At 31.7% G+C, this 18,098-nt stretch overlaps 1 protein-coding gene across 2 annotated transcripts; it reads right to left on the bottom strand.

Moving 5' to 3' along the window:
* Positions 1–9,423: 9,423 nt before the first annotated feature.
* LOC145167415 (alpha-1,6-mannosyl-glycoprotein 2-beta-N-acetylglucosaminyltransferase) lies at positions 9,424–15,495 on the bottom strand. Of its 2 annotated transcripts, XM_079086703.1 has the most exons (17): positions 15,300–15,495; positions 14,558–14,772; positions 14,262–14,398; positions 14,069–14,179; positions 13,884–13,985; positions 13,611–13,719; positions 13,332–13,526; positions 13,088–13,256; positions 12,911–12,992; positions 12,732–12,825; positions 12,558–12,654; positions 12,384–12,468; positions 12,228–12,300; positions 11,910–12,083; positions 11,691–11,813; positions 11,410–11,542; positions 9,424–9,679 (listed from the first exon to the last, which is right to left on the bottom strand). In XM_079086703.1, exons 1-17 carry the CDS (start codon positions 15,310–15,312, stop codon positions 9,660–9,662), a joined length of 1,932 nt encoding a protein of 643 aa, XP_078942829.1. In that variant the 5' UTR covers positions 15,313–15,495; the 3' UTR covers positions 9,424–9,659. The 2 variants fall into 2 exon arrangements, with proteins under 2 accessions (XP_078942829.1, XP_078942777.1); XM_079086651.1 differs by lacking the exon at positions 9,424–9,679 and having other exon boundaries at positions 11,219–11,542.
* Positions 15,496–18,098: the final 2,603 nt, after the last annotated feature.

Here is an 18,098-nt window from a genome sequence, read left to right as displayed (position 1 = left end):
GAACTCATAAAGTTGGCAAATTAATGACTCCCTTGAGTCCCAAGAGCAACATATGTTGTAGATCTAGACTTTGGATGGAGTTCTTATACTTGCATGATTTTTTGGGCATTTCTAGCTTATCATGACCTAAATTGGATTCTAGACATGTTTTGGATATGCATGTCTATAAAGCTTCCATCTTTATGATATATTTGGTATTATAAACCCTACTGGAGTGGTTGGGTTAAGGACTTTTCCAGGTTAAGGGCTTAATGGTTAAGACATTATGGTATTTGGCTTTATTTGGACCTAGGGTTGGAGATCTTGATCTCTTTGAGTGTCTTAATGGACAAAGTTGGAAAATTTATCCATTTAGACCATAGAATGGACCAGATCTGAGCTTTGGAGCTCTTGGAATCGAAGGAAACGACTTAATCCATAAAGTTGTTGGAATTATAGCGTCCACGTCATGTATATAGGTTGCCATGGTGTGACGACTGAGAATTGTCGATTGTATGAGGGCCACAACGTGGCAGTTGACTGAAGTCAGTGTTGGCAGTTGACTTTTGACTTAGGTTGGTTTTTGGTTAAAATGGCTGGTTTTAGTGTGTAGACTAAGATTAGACCTTGTATGATGTGTTAGGAGTGTTGTAGTAGCGGTTGCAAGGCTTGGAGCTGTGGTTTAGCTGATTTGTGAGTCAGGTGAGTATCATCACTATACTATGTTGGATGCTAATTGTCTTTGTGATACTTGAATGGAAGACCTCGGGGGTAGCTCGGGGCATTTGTATGAAAGACCATGGGGGTAGACCATGAAAATTGCATGAAAGACCATGGGGTGGCCCATGGCAACTGCATGAAAGACCATGAAGGTAGCCCATGACACTTGGTTGTAAGACCGTGGGGGTATCCCATGACATTCCAAGGAAAGAACATGGGAGTAGCCCATAACACTTGGTTGTAAGACCCTAGGGGTAGCCCATGACATTCCAGGGAAAGACCATTAGGGTAGCCTATGACACTTGTATGTAAGACCATCTGGGTAGCCCATGACAATGTATGTATAGTATATGCCTATATGGTATTTTGAGGAACTCACTAAGCTTTGTGTTTACGATTTATGTTTAAAATGTTTTTCATGTACTTCCGGTTCCAAGAGGAAGAGCTCGACATGATTGCATCACATCCACTAGTGTTCCCACCTTTGATAAAATGTACTCTAATAGTGGTTTTAACATTTTCAGGTATTTTCAGTTCCAAAGAGAAGGACCCGGTTTGACTGCACCGCATCCCCTGATGATTTTCCGTATTGATGATTATTATTTTACTCTGATGACTATGATACATTTTTACTATAATTGGTTTTGAGACAAATTTGATGGGTTTAAAATGAAAATTTTTTATTACAATTTTTGGGGTGTTACAAAAGACATGTATATGTATTATTATACAAAATTGTCACCTTACGACATGAATGACCTAACTTCCATGTGCTTCATAAAGCTTGATGCACAAACTTGCAGCCATGTCACACCTCACGTCATTTGTTCTAGTTGATCTATTTCCCCTCTTACAATTAGAATTTGAGATTTTCTTGTAGTACTAGAGTTTGAGACTACAAGAGGGTAAATCTTGTACACACGATTTCAAATCTACCTTTAAAAGTTCATGTTTTAGAATATCTATCAGCCATGGATAAATATGGCGAAGGCAGAGATTGATTTCTTGTCAAGTGATCTTGAGCTCTTGTAGAAGAGACAAACTACTATAAATCATTATGTTCAAGCTCTTGTTGAAGAGACAAACTACTGTAAATTATTATGTTCGGTTGAACCTTACATCTCTTATAACTTTTATATATTCTACATTTATGTTAAACTATATCAAAACATTGGTTGGAAAAGTGTTCATGAACTACTTTTTAATTAATTTTACATATTCTGCTTTTATATAAATCAAATTTTTATATAAATCAGTATATGTTAGAGTTTATTTTTGTAAACTTTGTTATGGGGTTATTAAGTATTCTATTATTTTCAAAAAATACAATAACCACCACCACTACCACCACTTCTTTCGTTAGGTATAAAACGATTCAAAAAATGCAATCACTTAGGTTTTTTTTTTTTTTTTGAAAAAATATAGCCCCTTTATGTCATTGAATCTTAGTAGTTTACAATTTACCAACCACCAATCAAGAAAAACTCTCAGCAATCTATTTTGTACCGTTGTAATAGTTAATCATCCATAGAATTGAGAAATTATGTTTTTGGCAATAAAGATATTGAAATTACAAACTGGAACAAACCTCTAAAATAAGATCGAGTTTACAAGATTTGAGAAAAATGGACAATTTCGAATAGATTTCATCAGGGCAAAAAAATATGTCGATTGGATTGTCGATAACAAGTAAAAAAGCTTGAAATCAAATTATGGTTCTTGTAGATAACATACCAGTGGGAAGACAATCACGATTTGTCGTTCATCTTTGATTCAGTAAGTAAAGCACTTGCAGTCAACAAATGGACGAATATGTCGTTGGTCGCATAATCAGTGTTTTCCATTTTTTTGGAAGATATGGTCGGCTTTTTGCTGGAGAGGAACCGGCACGTGTGTTTGGAGAGATGGAGAACGGATGGCTATATCGAAGTGCAAAAGGGAAGGCATTCTAGGGGATGCGACGATCAGGTTATTGTAATCAACAAGTAAGAAAGATTTAAACGACATTTTGATCCGTTACGTCGTTCTGGGAGTAGGTTACGTGGAGGATTTAGAACCCACTGAATTTCTTCTAAGCAGCACCAGAAAAATAAGGTTTTTATATATAGTAATGATATTTTTTTAAAAATATGGGTTTGAAATTTTTGTTTAACGAATTTCGGAGTTTAAGAGATTTTATAAAAATGACATAATTGGTAGACGTTATGTGTTGCTCGTCTTCATTTCTAAACCCATAAAGTTTCATCTTTGGTTTATTCTTTTTGAAAATTGTGTAAATGTTTTTTTATAAAAATTTATGGAAAAAAGTTTTAAATGAAAATATTTTCAAACTTTGTTTTTTAGTTTAAAGATGCTCAAAAGTTGGTTGACTTTATGAACACATTTGATGGATGATATTTTTTATTCAAAACCAATAAAATGTTCCAAAAACACAATTATAAAAATATTGAATTGTTTTTTTATGCACCAATATATATATATATATATATATATATATATATATATATATATATATATATATATATATATATATATATATATATATATAAGAAATGAAATTTCTCTAACGAGGGTTTCGGATCAGCTTTCTCGTACAAACTAATCCCTGATTGCAAACATGAGGTTATGCATCATGTCCTGGAGTCACTGCGGACAAACTTTCATGGTCACAGAGACTGACTAGTGTCATTATTTGAATATGGGTCAATAGGTTGTACCAAACTTAAAGTTTGTAGGTAATTCTTAAAAGAAATTGATGACACCATGGAAGAAACTAAATCACTTGAAAATAACATTATTTTTACTAGTGATGGAAAAAAGGAGGAAAATTGTTGGAATTAAAACAAGGGATAATGACTTAAAATGGTAACATATTTTTCGATTTGTACACATTTGGTCACTGACTTTTTTTTTGTCCACATTTACCCCTTCAACTTGTTAAATTGTACACATTCAGTCATTATGACCGGCTACTCTAGGTTAGTCGGTAAAAATGACTTAATAGGGTAATATATTTCTCACTTTATACACATTTAGTCCTTAATATTTTTGTACATATTTAATCTTTAATATTTTTTTTGTTGCAAAATAAGTAATTTTTATTTTTGTACTCATTTAGTACTTTTGAATGATTTCTTTAGGTTATCTCACGACATCTTACGTGAGACGATCATTAATGAGTTGTTTGGGGTTTTTGATGTTTATGTCCATCGCGATCTCGACTACTTGGTTGTTTATGTCATGTGTTCTGAATGTCATAACTTCTTCGTACAATCTCAGATTTTAACGATCTTTATATCCATGTGTTCGTATTTTAGTCTACTACAATTTTCATTTAGATTACTCCCGTTAAAAAGTAATATATTTTTACTTATGATCTTTTTATCCATACGTTTTTTATGAATGCATGTATGAATATTTTTTTTATAAAATCGTAAGTAAAAATATATTACATTTTAACGAGAGTAATCTTAACGAAAATTGTAGTAGACTCAAAAAACGAACACGTGGATATAAAGATCGTTAAAATATGATATCGTATGAAGAAGTTATGACGTTCATAACACAAGACCTAAGTCAAACAACAAGACTTACGCAACTAAGCAGTTGAGATCGCGATGAACATAAGCATCAACAGCCCAAACACTTCATCAATGATTGTCACACGTAATATATCGTGAGAAAAACCTAAAGAAATCATTCATAAGTACTGAATGAGTACAAAAACAAAAAGGACTTATTTTGAAATGAAAAGTTATTAATGACTAAATGTGTACAAAAATATTAAAGACTAAATGTGTACAATATGAGAAATATATTACCCTATTAAGTCATTTTTTCCCGGCTAACCTGCAGTAACCGGTTATAAGGACTGAATGTGTACAATTTAACAAGTTGAAGGAGTAAATGTGGATGGAAAAAAAACTTAGTGACAAAATGTATACAAATCGAAAAATATTACTCTTTTAAGTCATTATCCCTTAAACAAACATAATCTCTAAGGAAATGCCAAGAAAAAAGAATAAAAATCGTTATCCGTCAAATCTACAATGAAAAATCAAGTTGATAAAAAAATGGATATTATTATCCTAGTATGAGCCAAAAAAAAAAAAAAAAAAAAAAAAAAAACGATAATCAACAAACTGAAATCGGAACCAATTTGGAATTGAGTGTGCTTATCAGATCGGTTCTCGTTTATTTATATTATCAAATTTTGGTTTCAGTTAAATCGGTTTTCAGGTCCTCGATTTCGGGTTTTATCATTTCTCGAATCAAAATTTAGAAGGAAACATATTAGCAAAGCTTTCACAAGCATATTACGGACTTGTATATGTGGATGGTTTATCTTCAAGCTTTCACAAGCATCTTTGTTGGCATCTATAGCCCATTTATACATAAATTTTAACACAAATTGATAATGAAAAAAATGGACAAATTTAATTAAGTCATTGTGTCTACTGTTAATAAATCTACTCGAATGTCTTTTCTCCGAAACATAATCATGTGGACATTCCCCCACAACCGGAATATATATCCACCAGTGACAACTCTCATTTTTTTAGGTTTAAAATTAGGTATTGTTCCATTTAGGTTGGTCTCTTGCTTCCATATTATTAATTTGAGGGATATAGACATGTAACAACTATCTCAAGCAACATTTGTGACATTCAAAATGTTAGCCACAATGAAGCATAAAAATGACATTAATATCGTAATAATAACCACAATCTAATGGCTGTTTTTCTAACAATGTTAAATATTTTAATTTAGCCCCTAATTATACATGATGAAACAACTCCTAATTTTGGTTCTTTGAAAACAGCCCATGCATGCTTGCACTTTCAAATACCGCACCCCCCCCCCCCCAATAATAATAATAATAATAATAAATAAATAAATAAATAAAATAAAAAATAGCAATGTACTTTTGGTTTTTCCAAAACAGACCTCACATGCGCGTGCAATTTCAAACCACCCCTAGATATAGCAATGCATTTTCAGTTCTAGAACTGAATAATTGGTTTCAGTATTGGTACTGATATTGTACCCTCATACCTCGATTCGGTTCTCGATTCTTTAAAATCCTAATTTTCGATTTTGATTTTTCAATTCTGGGTTATTTCGCTCTGTTCCGGATACAACCTCATCCCTAATCCTATTTGGGGTGATTGGGGAAATCGAACATGTGTGGAAAAAATTGTGTTCATTTTATGAACACATTGGATTAGTTTTCTTTTTAATTTTTATCATTACGGAAATTTATTGTCACATCCCGAATAGATCTATTTGGCTTTTTGTTTTTGTCGCTTTTGCATGCTATATGAAAATAATTTTGTTGGCAATTTTTGTGAGTAAAAATATGATGTCTTGAATGCTACTTTACTTTAAAATATGCTAATATATATATATATATATATATATATATATATATATATATATATATATATATATATATATATATATATATATATATATATATATATATATATATATATAGGGTCCGGTTCTGGTGATAACTATTTTTTCGGTGAGGACTCGTGAGGACGCCTTAAAAAATTGAAAAAATAATAATAAAAATGCAAATCATAAAATCGATCATAGTACTATATCGAAGAGAAGAAAAAATTGGAAAAAAAATTTGGATCATTAAAATTGAATCATGGATCATAAAAATGATCTATGCTTCAATTTTAATGATCCAAAAAAAAATTTCCAATTCTTTTTCTCTGATATAGTACTATGCTCGATTTTATGATTTGTATTTTTTTTAATTTTTTTAAGGTGTCCTCAGGAGTCCTCACCGAAAAACGAGTCCTCACCCGATCCTATCTCTTTGTCTCTCTCTCTCTCTCTCTCTCTCTCTATATATATATATATATATATATATATATATATATATATATATATATATATATATATATATATATATATATATATACTAGTTTATAACCCGTGGGAACCACGAGTTATAAAATTAATTAAACTTTTATAATAAAAATTTATAATTATTAATCAATTATTTTAAATAAATAATTATTAATTAAGAGATATATCAAATTTTTAAAATCATTATAACTTCAAATTTAACATATAATTAGAAAATGTAACTTTGAATTTTGAAATGAGTTGTCTAATATATGTACATGACACATGACATAATATTAATAATGAGTTATATTAGAGTGACACTTGACAAAAGGAGATTAAAACTATTCATTTATTAGAATATATATATATATATATATACAGAGAGAGAGAGGCAAGTTCAATTGAGAAAATAAAAAAGGTTGAGAATAGGGGAATCATTCTCAGCCACTCATTTAATCTAAGCATAAAAAGACACGGTGGCAAACTTGTAAATATGATAATAACCTTCAATCTCAAATACGTAACGTCGATTTCTTTGTTGAATACTGCGAATTGGAATTTCCCAGATTCGCAAACGAACTCAGTTGGAATCGGAATTTCTTCGCTGTTCATGCAATTGGAATTGAAGTTCTGGACTCGCAATCACAGCCGACATTGAAGGACTCGGAATCGATACTCACAGGTTCCCAATCGGATTTTCGTAAATCAAAATCAAAATGTGACATCGATCAGACATAGGATGTCACATTTGAAGTCGGAAGCTTTTGAAATTGGAACATATATTCTAATCGGAACAGTTCGCGTCTTGATTATCAGTATTACAAAGAAATCTGGAATCGGGATTTCAAGGTTTCGAAATTGAAATCGGAATTTTTGTTGGAATGAAATCAAAATCGGAATTGCACGCTTCAAAGTCGAAATCGGAAGTATATGATGATTTGGAATTGATAACTTGAATCGGAAGTATCATGTTTTTAACATTTTTAAAAAAGTTAACTCGTATGCACTCCAACTGTTTGATGAAATGCATAAACTAAATTACCACGTTATATTCACATATGAATGTGTTTTCTCACCTGAATCAGTATATGATTATTAAAAACACAAAACAAATATGCAAGTCTGTATGTTATTCATATATATATAATTTTTATATGTCATTCACTGATGAATATTACACAGTATATTCACATATAAATATTACAAGGTGTTTTCACAAATATATATAATTTTTATATGTTATTCACATATGAATAACATATAAAAATTATATATATTTGTGAAAACACCTTGTAATATTTATATGTGAATATACTGTGTAATATTCATCAGTGAATGACATATAAAAATTATATATATTTGTGAAAACACCTTGTAATATTCATATGTGAATATAATATGTAATATTCATAAGTGAATATATCATCTAATATTCACAAGTGAATATACTATGTAATATTCACATGTGATATACCATGTAATACTATGTAATATTCACATATGAAAATATCATCTAATATTCATAAGTGAATATATCATCTAATATTCACAAGTGAATATATTATGTAATATTCACAAGTGAATGCATCGTCTAATATTTAAATATGAATATACTATGTCTATATATATGCTATATTCATATACGAATGATACTTAAATTGTAAAAAAAAAATTAATCATACTTTTTATTCATAAGTGAATAACGAATGTATTGTAGTAAAAACCTGATTCATTTTTATTCACTTATGAATAACGATAGCTGATAATATAAAAAAAATAAATTTTTTATTTTATCTTAAAACTATATCAATATAGATGTCTATTTGTAGAGAATAAAAAATCATGAATTTTGGTATATTTAAAATCATTTTTCGATAAAAATAGCTTCTTAAAAATTTTTTAAAAAAATGAAAAAACTATGTTTTTGTATATATTAAGGTAATGATTAGCATAGTTTAAGGAAACATGTTTTGTTGGAAAACACATGTTTATTCCTTTCCCATTTCCGCTGGTACGATGGAGGCTTTTGCGGCAAAAATAAATGAGTAGCTGAGAATGATTCCTCCATTCTCAACCTTTTTAATGCGATATTGATTGAAAAATATGATTACATGGTTGGTGTTGGGCTTAAGTTTCCATCTTAGATATATGATTATGGAATCACGTGTTTGTTGTTTGAAATGTTTAACATGCTATGTGACTTAGCTTGTAAAAACTCCAAAATGATTGATATATATTTTTTTCGGAGAATCTTTGAAAAAAAGTTCTTTATATTTTGGTTTTACTGATAAAAAAAGTTATTATTATTATTATTATTATTATTTTGCACTTTAACCATTAAAATCGGTAAACACTTGCAAAATAATATTTATAATCGATTAGGGACGGTTTTAAAGGTTAATTTTAAAAAAAAAATCATAGATGACTTTGGTAGTAAGGTTAAAGTTTAAGGACTTTTCTGATTTTTTTATTAAAAAAACACAATAATGATAATTTATATATTATTTTTAGAATTTTTTGTGATTCTCTTTAATAAATATCATTAATACAATCATAAAAATACGATCTATATCCTATATAACTTAAGAGGATTTTGTTGATTTGTCGCAAAAAAATGCATTTCTAGGACAAATGTTACTTTATTGTTGAATTTTTAGGTCTTGGGTGTAAAACGTTAACATAAAACTACAATTTACCGAAGATCCTTTCACAACCGAACGACACATTAGAAAATAAAGGCTTATCAAATGTTGTTATTACTAAATAGAGCTCCATTATATACATTATGTGGCCTAGAAACGCATTTCTTACGATAAATCAATAAAAGTCAATTTTTATGTTCATTAATGTCTCATATTTGTCAAAAAAAAATCATTTTTAATATTTTATCAGGTTTTGCACACCGGTCACCATTGCCATAAAAATCCTCATATTTACACATCACCACCACCACACTCTGTCACCACCCCCACCCTTTGCCACCAACAACACCATCTTCACCACTAAACACTGGTAACCCCCATAAACACCATCTCCGATACACCTTCTGCATTTTTCATATCCGATCCACCATCATCACCATCGTTCACCTACTATCCTTTCTTTGCACAACCTGATAAAAAGCAGAAAATGACAAACTTATCGAAATATGAGGTATTAATGAACACGAATTTGGACTTAGGACTTAGGACATAGGTCACATATATCATGGAGCTCTATTTAGGAATTGTATTTAGATGGTATTTTTTATGTTTATAGTAACGATATTTATTAAAGAGAATCACAAAAAAAAATCTCAAAAATGATATATAAATTATCATTATTGTGTTTTTTTAATAAAAAAAAATATGAGTTTTTTTTTAGTGAAAAGAATATAGATGGTATTTTTTTTTTTTGGAACGACAAATCTAACCTACTCCTAAACTACACATTAAATCCACATATGTCCACGACGGGAGTTGAACCCTCAACCTCAAGGAGGGAGGGCAACATCGGATACCGCTGGGCTAGAAGCCCTTTGGAAATATAGATGGTATCTTTATTTTATGTTTTTTTAATAAATAAATATAAGTTTTCTTGAAATAAATTTAGTATATATATAAAAAAAATCTCCTAAAAAGTTCTTAAACTTTAACATTATTAACGAAAAAGTCATCCATTTTTTCTTTTTTTTGTAATTAACCCTTAAAATCGGCATTAGCCGGGTACAAGGATTAGTTTTGTAAGTGTAATCTGGTTTCAAAAGTTAAATTGCAAAAAATAAAAAAAATAATAATAATAAAAATAGAGGTGCCTTTTTTATCAATAGAATCAGATACAGAGACTTTTTTTTTTTTTAGATTTTCCTATTTTTTTGTTATGATTTATGAAATTGAAATAGAATTCCATTAAAATAGATGAATGATTTCAAAATTATATGATAGTTGCTATGGTTTAGCGTTTTTAATTTGTATGAAATTAATTGTTGGACCAGAAAACAAAGTTGGTTACTAGCTATATTTCAGAAATGGTTTATGGACACAATAGCTTTACTTTAATATTTTGTACGCGTAAAATGGAATTTGCGTGAAGAAGATATTTATCGTCAAAATATTGTGCTTGAAATAAATATTGGGAAAATTAAAAGCTTGTTTCATATAGAAAAAGTATGAAAGTTTGAACCACTTTATATATGGTGGCATTAGAGTAAGTTTTAAATAAAAATAAACATATTAGGTTTCTCTAATAGTATACCCAAAGGTCATGCAAAATCGATGGAAAAAAATGCATACAATTTTTGCTCAATGTCTATAAGTTTTATCATATGGTTTTGTGTCAATAATAATGACTCTTTCATAATGGATGGAGGTTTAATTATATAGACTTATGCCCATTATAATTAGAATAAATGTTTAATGTATATAATAGGAGTTTATACTACAAGTGGAAAGCTAGAAGAAATATGACTTATGATCAAGAGTTGTGAGTTTATAAACACGATGTAAAATGGAGACACAACTTGCAACAAGAAAGATCACAAAAGAAATTGAGAGGAGTGAGGAGACGGTTGAATAAAGTGTATGCTCTAGCTCAAAGTTGGAAGATGGGTTTACAAAGTAATAACAATGGGGAGATTATATTCACTTATGAAGATCTATAAGACATATCAAGATTAACAAAAGCATTGGAAAGCTGATTTGGATTTTGGAACGTGTGTTATATGGCATGTCATGCTTTAAGCAAAAACAACATGACCTGCAACTATTCTGTGATTTTGATTCTTGACATTTGTTATTTATACGACTACAAACAATTTTGATGACTATCTTCTCTACAAAGAACGACATGTTCTGAAAATCTCACCTCGCATCATGTCTATTGGGGTGTGCTCAACAGTGTATCGCTCTGGCCCTAAATACATCCCTGTTTTTTCTAGAATCCCAACCCCTTCGTCCCGCCCATATCTTGAACTATACAGCTTCAGATACTCGATGTCCTATCAAAAAACAAAAACAATTCACTGTCACTGTTACTGTTACTGATACTGTTATTAAACAATTCACTGTCACTGTAACTGTTACTGTTACTGTTACTGTTACTGTTACTGATACTGATACTGATACTGTTATTACTGTTGTTATTACCTGTAAGCCACTCAAAAGGCGTTCTAGCCTAAGAGAAGCTACCGGTTCATGTGAGGATGAGAAAACTTCACCAGGGTAAAACAATACTCCATCACCTGGAGGGAGTCCACGCCTGAATTTGATCTGTAGATATATATACACAAAATAAGTCTTTTTTTGGAAAATAAGAAAGGGCTAGCGAATGATGACGTGACATGCCAACATGTACATAGTACATACCTCGGCACTGGCGACAGTTGCCTTGTCGTAACAGTTGGCACCCCAGTAGAGAAACCCGGTCCCACCTTCTTTCCATACACGCCACATCACTGCACGGTGCTGTGTGCCCCGCATACCCAGGTGCCAGTTAGGATGAGGGTCAGGTGGTCCCATGCACACGTATGTCCACCATTCCTGTTAATATAGTATTATACATCCCATTACTTTACTCATCATCATCATCATCATCATCCACATACTAATAATAAATAATAAAAAACATCAATAAATAAATGATTGGGACAATACAAATAATTGAAAAGTATTATATCATATCACCTCATTGTTTTCTGGCTGTATCTCTGCAATTATATCCTTCACCATCTCTTCCCGATTACCAATCACCCATTCACTGAATTGAAAAAAAAAAATTCTCAGTTTATTGAATATAATTGAATGGAAATAAGTAAAAGAATGTTGTTATTAATTAATTACCTTGTACAATATATTTGTGTATGAGGGCGTAGGTACCCTGGTACCTTGAGAAAGTTGTCTGGGGCAAGAGGGGCATCACTCGGACCTGAATAAAGCTAGAAACTAGTCTCAGATCCTCTCTAGGTAGCATAAGGGTAGAACAGTAATTTACCAATCAATTATCAAATAGTCTACCCGAGTAGTATGTAGTCAATACACGGGCATCGGGTGCATACGCATGAATCTCACTAGCTTGGTGGCGAATAGCATCATACTGTTGCACATTCAGTGGCTGCAACAATAACACACGTATTCCAAAATGAGACAAAAACATTAAAAAATATATATATCTGCTTCAAGTGTTAATACCTCATCCCATAGGTAGAAGTAAGCTTTCTTCCAATGACTTTTTGATCTCAAAATCTCAACCTCCTTCTGCAGATAATCCTTTGTCAAATCCCCACTGTTAAAAATCAAGAATCCCATCAATAATACATGATAAGAAACACCAAAAACCACTTAAGGGATATAAATAATTAAATACATACCAAGGGACTACAGGACTATATGGCACAGCATAAGCTGCAAGGCGAGGATCTGAGAAAAATTCATCTGATTTTGGATGATCAGCTACACAATAGAGTAAAAAAAAAGTTTTGGATCAGTATTATGAACACCAAATAATACTTACAAAAAGAAGCAGATTAAATGAATGATTAGTATACCAGGCCATGGAGATGTGTAAGTCAAAACACGCATGCTGTTACCCCATTTGCAGAAGTAAGGACTGATTTTATACTGAAGAAGCCACTTAAAATGTTGTTCTAATGCATCATACCATTCAGCACTTCCATGTTTAACACCAAAACGATCTTCAATTACAGTATCCGATATCTTACATGTCATTAAGGATGTAGACATTTGCAAAAAAAATTAGTCATGAAACAAAACTGAAGGAATTTAGGATACACCAATGACAGCTGGAAGCGAGGGCGTTTCCGGAAGAACAAAGTCCCAAACAGTCAAACTTAGCTTCACACGTATTGAAAGGTTTGCATCTTCATCCATCATATCTAGGGGACCATTTTCTGAAAAGAATTCAGAAAATGAAGGTGATAGAAGAACTCTTCTCAAAGTTGTATTTGCAGATTTCACTCTTTCTACCTGACAAAAAGAAAAGATTCCATCTCCATCAACAGTTCATTACAAAAATTGTTAAACACAAATGATAAACAATCCTAATCTCACCACTTCTTCAACTGTTTTCCCATCAATTGGCTCAATGACATCAAGACAGTTTTTGAGTTCCCTGTATAGTTGATGTTTCTCAGATTTACCAAGAAATTGTGCTGCACATCTGCAAAAATTTTAAACTGAACCAATATAGATAAATCTAATATTGAATTATTGATTAAACTTGGCTACATGATTAGTATTAGCATTAAAGATAGTAAGTTCCATAGATTTTCATTCAAGTTTCAACAACTAATAATTAACTGAAAAAAGAGGGTAGGCAATCACTCTGCATCTGCTTTGGTAGCAGTAACTATAAATTCTCCATCATATTGTCCTGGAGGTTGTGTGATTGGAACATCAACAGAAACCCAAATGGCAGATGTTTCTCTGCAGAAAAAAAAAAAAAAAACATAATAGTCGAATCAAAAGACATTTGACTAAAAAAAAGTCAACACAAATGTAATCAATACCCTGGAAGCAGATTTATCTGTGAGACTGGCATTTCAATTGGTACAAGTGCATCTGGAACACCCAAAATAGGGACCACACGTCTCAATGTAACTGATTGACCGATGACTAACCTGGTTACAACCAATCTTAGTAATAATTTTAATCCAAAAAAAAATGATTAATATTAAGATATACATTTCAAGAAATACTAACCTGTCACCAGAAGTAGAACAAAGATCAGTACATTGAATCTGTACAACCCCAGCAATATTGGTTCCACTCCAAGAAACTTTAGGACGTATAGCAATTTGAATGCTTTCCCTCTCATTTCTTGCAGCTAAAAGAGATACCTTCAAGATAACGGTATTTATGAAGATAAAGAAACTTAAAATGCTTTTTAGATATCATTCTGGTCTTTGATTGTTTGATAACTGATAAAGAATTACATTTCATTAGACATTAACAGTGGATGAAGCAAGAAAGCAGCAAGGCAGTGGTTAGACACTTACAGGCTCTAATGGTCGAGGCATTTCTTGAGGTCCTACATTTGCAGTGCTTGGCATACTCCATACATGTACTAATTCAGAAGATGGAACTCTGGTAGGATCAATTGTCCCTCTCAGTAGACTTTGATCCTGTATTTGTAAGCTACCATCACCCCATCCATATGCTGTCCCACCCCCAGCAACGCCTTCAACTGGAGGAACCATGTCTTGGGGATTCTCTGTATCAGAGTATGCACAAATATAACACATCAAACAACCATAAACAGAAAAGCATTATGTTTAAGAGCATACATAAAAAAAACACATTAAAGGCCCGATTCTGAAACCCCTGTAATACATTGCCCGATTTGGGACAAACCACCATAGATCCCACTTCATCTCCAATAATTTTCGAAAGGGGAAACAAGCAAAACATCAACCAATCTCCAAACTCAAATTGCACTAGATTCATCTTCATAACATCAACAAATTACCAACACAAATTCTGATCATCAAAGTAAAACAACAATTCACATCTACGCTAGGGTGAATGGCGATTGATTAAAGCTCACGTAACTTACAAATAACAAACGTCAAGTAGAAAACCCTAAGAAGCATATAAATCCGATCATAAAAGGTGAATAGACGACGGATTACAGGCAAAGCAGAACTTAGTCTAAGTTAAATTGCACAACAGTGAATCGGCAAGAAAGTAGAGCAGGTAAGTGAAATTGAAATGCTTCGATGAAGAATAGATGAGACAAACCAGAGTTGTTCATGTTTGGTGATGCAGATGAAGGTAAGAATCACAGTGTAATTCTGGTGGAGTGGTGGGTAATGATTGTGAAGAAACTACAGAATGAGAGGCAAATGAGCGAACGGAATGATAGTCGGGGCGGTGATGATGATCCCGTCTCGGATGCACAGAAAAAATGGCAGTACCTACTATTTTGTATTGGCAGTATTATATAATCAATTGATATTACGTGACCCATGTTTCTTACTATTTCCGGAAATATAAACTTATAATCGTCATCCTATTTTTGTAATATAAAAATGACCTTAAAATGTAATATAGTTTTCATATACATATTTTGCATATGTTTAGTTTTATTTATTTATTTATTATTATTATTATTTTAAATAAGCCTTTGAATTTATTGTTTTTGTACACGTTCACACCGACTACTTTAGCTTAAGTTATAAGTTTATACATATTTAGTCCTTAATTATTATTATTATTATTATTTGCAAAATAAGTTATTCTTATTTTTGTATAAATTCAGTTATTATGATGAGTTTCTTTAAGTTTTTTTATCACGTGATATCCTAATTGATGGGTTTTCTGGGTTACATCAAAGAGATTTGCACAACGGATTCTCTCATAAACACTTATGGGTACATGCACCCAATAACTCTATGATATTTTCTCTAGTTATAACAACATACTTTATGAAACAAAACTAACCTATAAAAATCAAAAAAACACAAGGCTAAAACATATACCTTTTGCAACAATTTGATGATGCAAACAACTCTTTTGAAAAAAATTATTGGAAAGTAAGCTCCAATAATGTGGAAGCCTCTAATGGTTCACACCCAACCCTAAGAAAACCATATGATCGAAATATGGGGAAAGGATGGAGGAGAAATATGAATTCTCTATGTATGTGTGTAGGGGATCGATTTTGCAAGGGTTATGATCCATATATATATAGCTGCCAGATAACTTAGAAACCTATATTTGAATATTAAAATAATAGTATTTTAATATGATTCAAATCTGTTTCCTTATTTGATACAAGAGGCTTCTCGAATCTCTCTTTTGCCTCCTCAAAACCGTCCATCTCACATAGAGGTTCTAGAATTGTCTTAATTGCTTAACTATTGAACAATTGCAATTCAACCCTTAAACCTTTAATTAATTCTAATTAATCCAAAATTAATTTCCAATTAATTATGATTAATTCTTAATTAATTATTAAATATATCCAATTAATATATTAATTATATAATATATTAACAAATCATTTTGTCTCTCTTCTAATATCAATCATAGCTATTTTCTAATTATGATGGCAACCTAAAAAGGACTTTACTTTTATTTACTAAGATTATACCAATTTAGTTAAAACCTTAGACACTTTAGTCCAACAATCACCCACTTGGATAAGTCGCCAACTACTATTGCAAGTATAGACTTTGAATAACCAGTAAAGAGTGCTTTCTAAAGCCACCGTCAAACTCTGATATAATCAAACGTTGGCCCTAAGATAAGTGATTAACTATTCATTCGTTATACAAGATATCGTATGGAGACAAAACATGAATACAAATCTATTTTATAGTCTAAGATTTCGTTTCCCTGTTTCCGATTTATGATAACTAGATTCAGACTACTAATTGATCACATCAATTTAGTCTGGGGAAGGCCTTGCACATAAATGTCAACATTAAATCACCGAGGGGCCCAAAAATATCATTTTTTCTGTTAAGACAAAAGGAACGAATAAACTTTGACTATATAATCATAACATTTACTCATCATACCATACATGGAATTACATTTTATAACATCCAGTCACATATGCATTGATGCAAAACCAACGCACAACAGACTTGCAAACTATAACTTATATATCTCTATTTTAAGAATAAAAGATATTATCATCTTAGAATTACTCATGATTGAATCCATGAAGTAATATTTAAGTATGAGTTTAACCAATACTTAAAATCCTTATTTCCAACTACTGATGAATATTGCATCAATCCCTATGCAATGTCCATCTTATCAGCCTCTATACCTCCTAAACCTTAATCTCGACCCCTAGCCACCATCTTTGAGTTCTTGAGCTCTTGTGAGGAGTCTTGGTGTGTTCTTATGTAATTTGATAAGACAGAAGGTTGTTGAAGAATCATCACTTGGAGTGGAGCTTGGAGATCTATAATCTACACCTCCTTTGCAACTTATTGAAGGTAAAAAGCTCTTGTCTTGACATCTCATTGGGTAGATCTGGTTTGGAGTAATTTATGGAATATTTTGGTCTCTTTAGGTTGTCCTTATGATAATGAGATTGCTCCAGGAGTGTGGTCACTAGATCTGGACGTTTTAGGTGTCCCAAATGCATAAAAATGTAATCTTGATGGTTGATATCAAACCATGCATGAATATTCAGTTCTTTTGTTGAAGCTGTGAAGCTAGGGCTTGGATTTGGGACCCATTGGGCCATGCAAAAGCTCAAAGTTAATGACTTTATGGATTAATTTGGAACTAGTTCTGAGAACTAGGCATGTTTGCTTAAAGGTTTAAGACCTTTTCTAGATGGATTAAGTGCATACAGTGTACGCGGGGCGTAACTCTTGGTATGCTGTGCGTATTGGGTCAACACCCCTGTGGGCTGGTCAAGATCTGAAGTACGCTGGGCGTACCAACTGAGTATGCAGTGTGTACTTAGTCTGTATGGACTTCTTTAACTTATTGACTTTTTGACCTTTAACAAGAGTTGACTGATGGGTATTTTGGTACCTTTTAGGAAATTGGGCCTTCTTGGATTAGACCCAT

The sequence above is a fragment of the Lactuca virosa genome, chromosome 1 (genome assembly GCF_052849685.1).
Source record: "Lactuca virosa cultivar CGN04683 chromosome 1, Lactuca_virosa_CGN04683_v6, whole genome shotgun sequence".
Taxonomy (NCBI): domain Eukaryota; kingdom Viridiplantae; phylum Streptophyta; class Magnoliopsida; order Asterales; family Asteraceae; genus Lactuca; species Lactuca virosa.
This window is presented reverse-complemented; position numbering and strand designations above follow the sequence as displayed.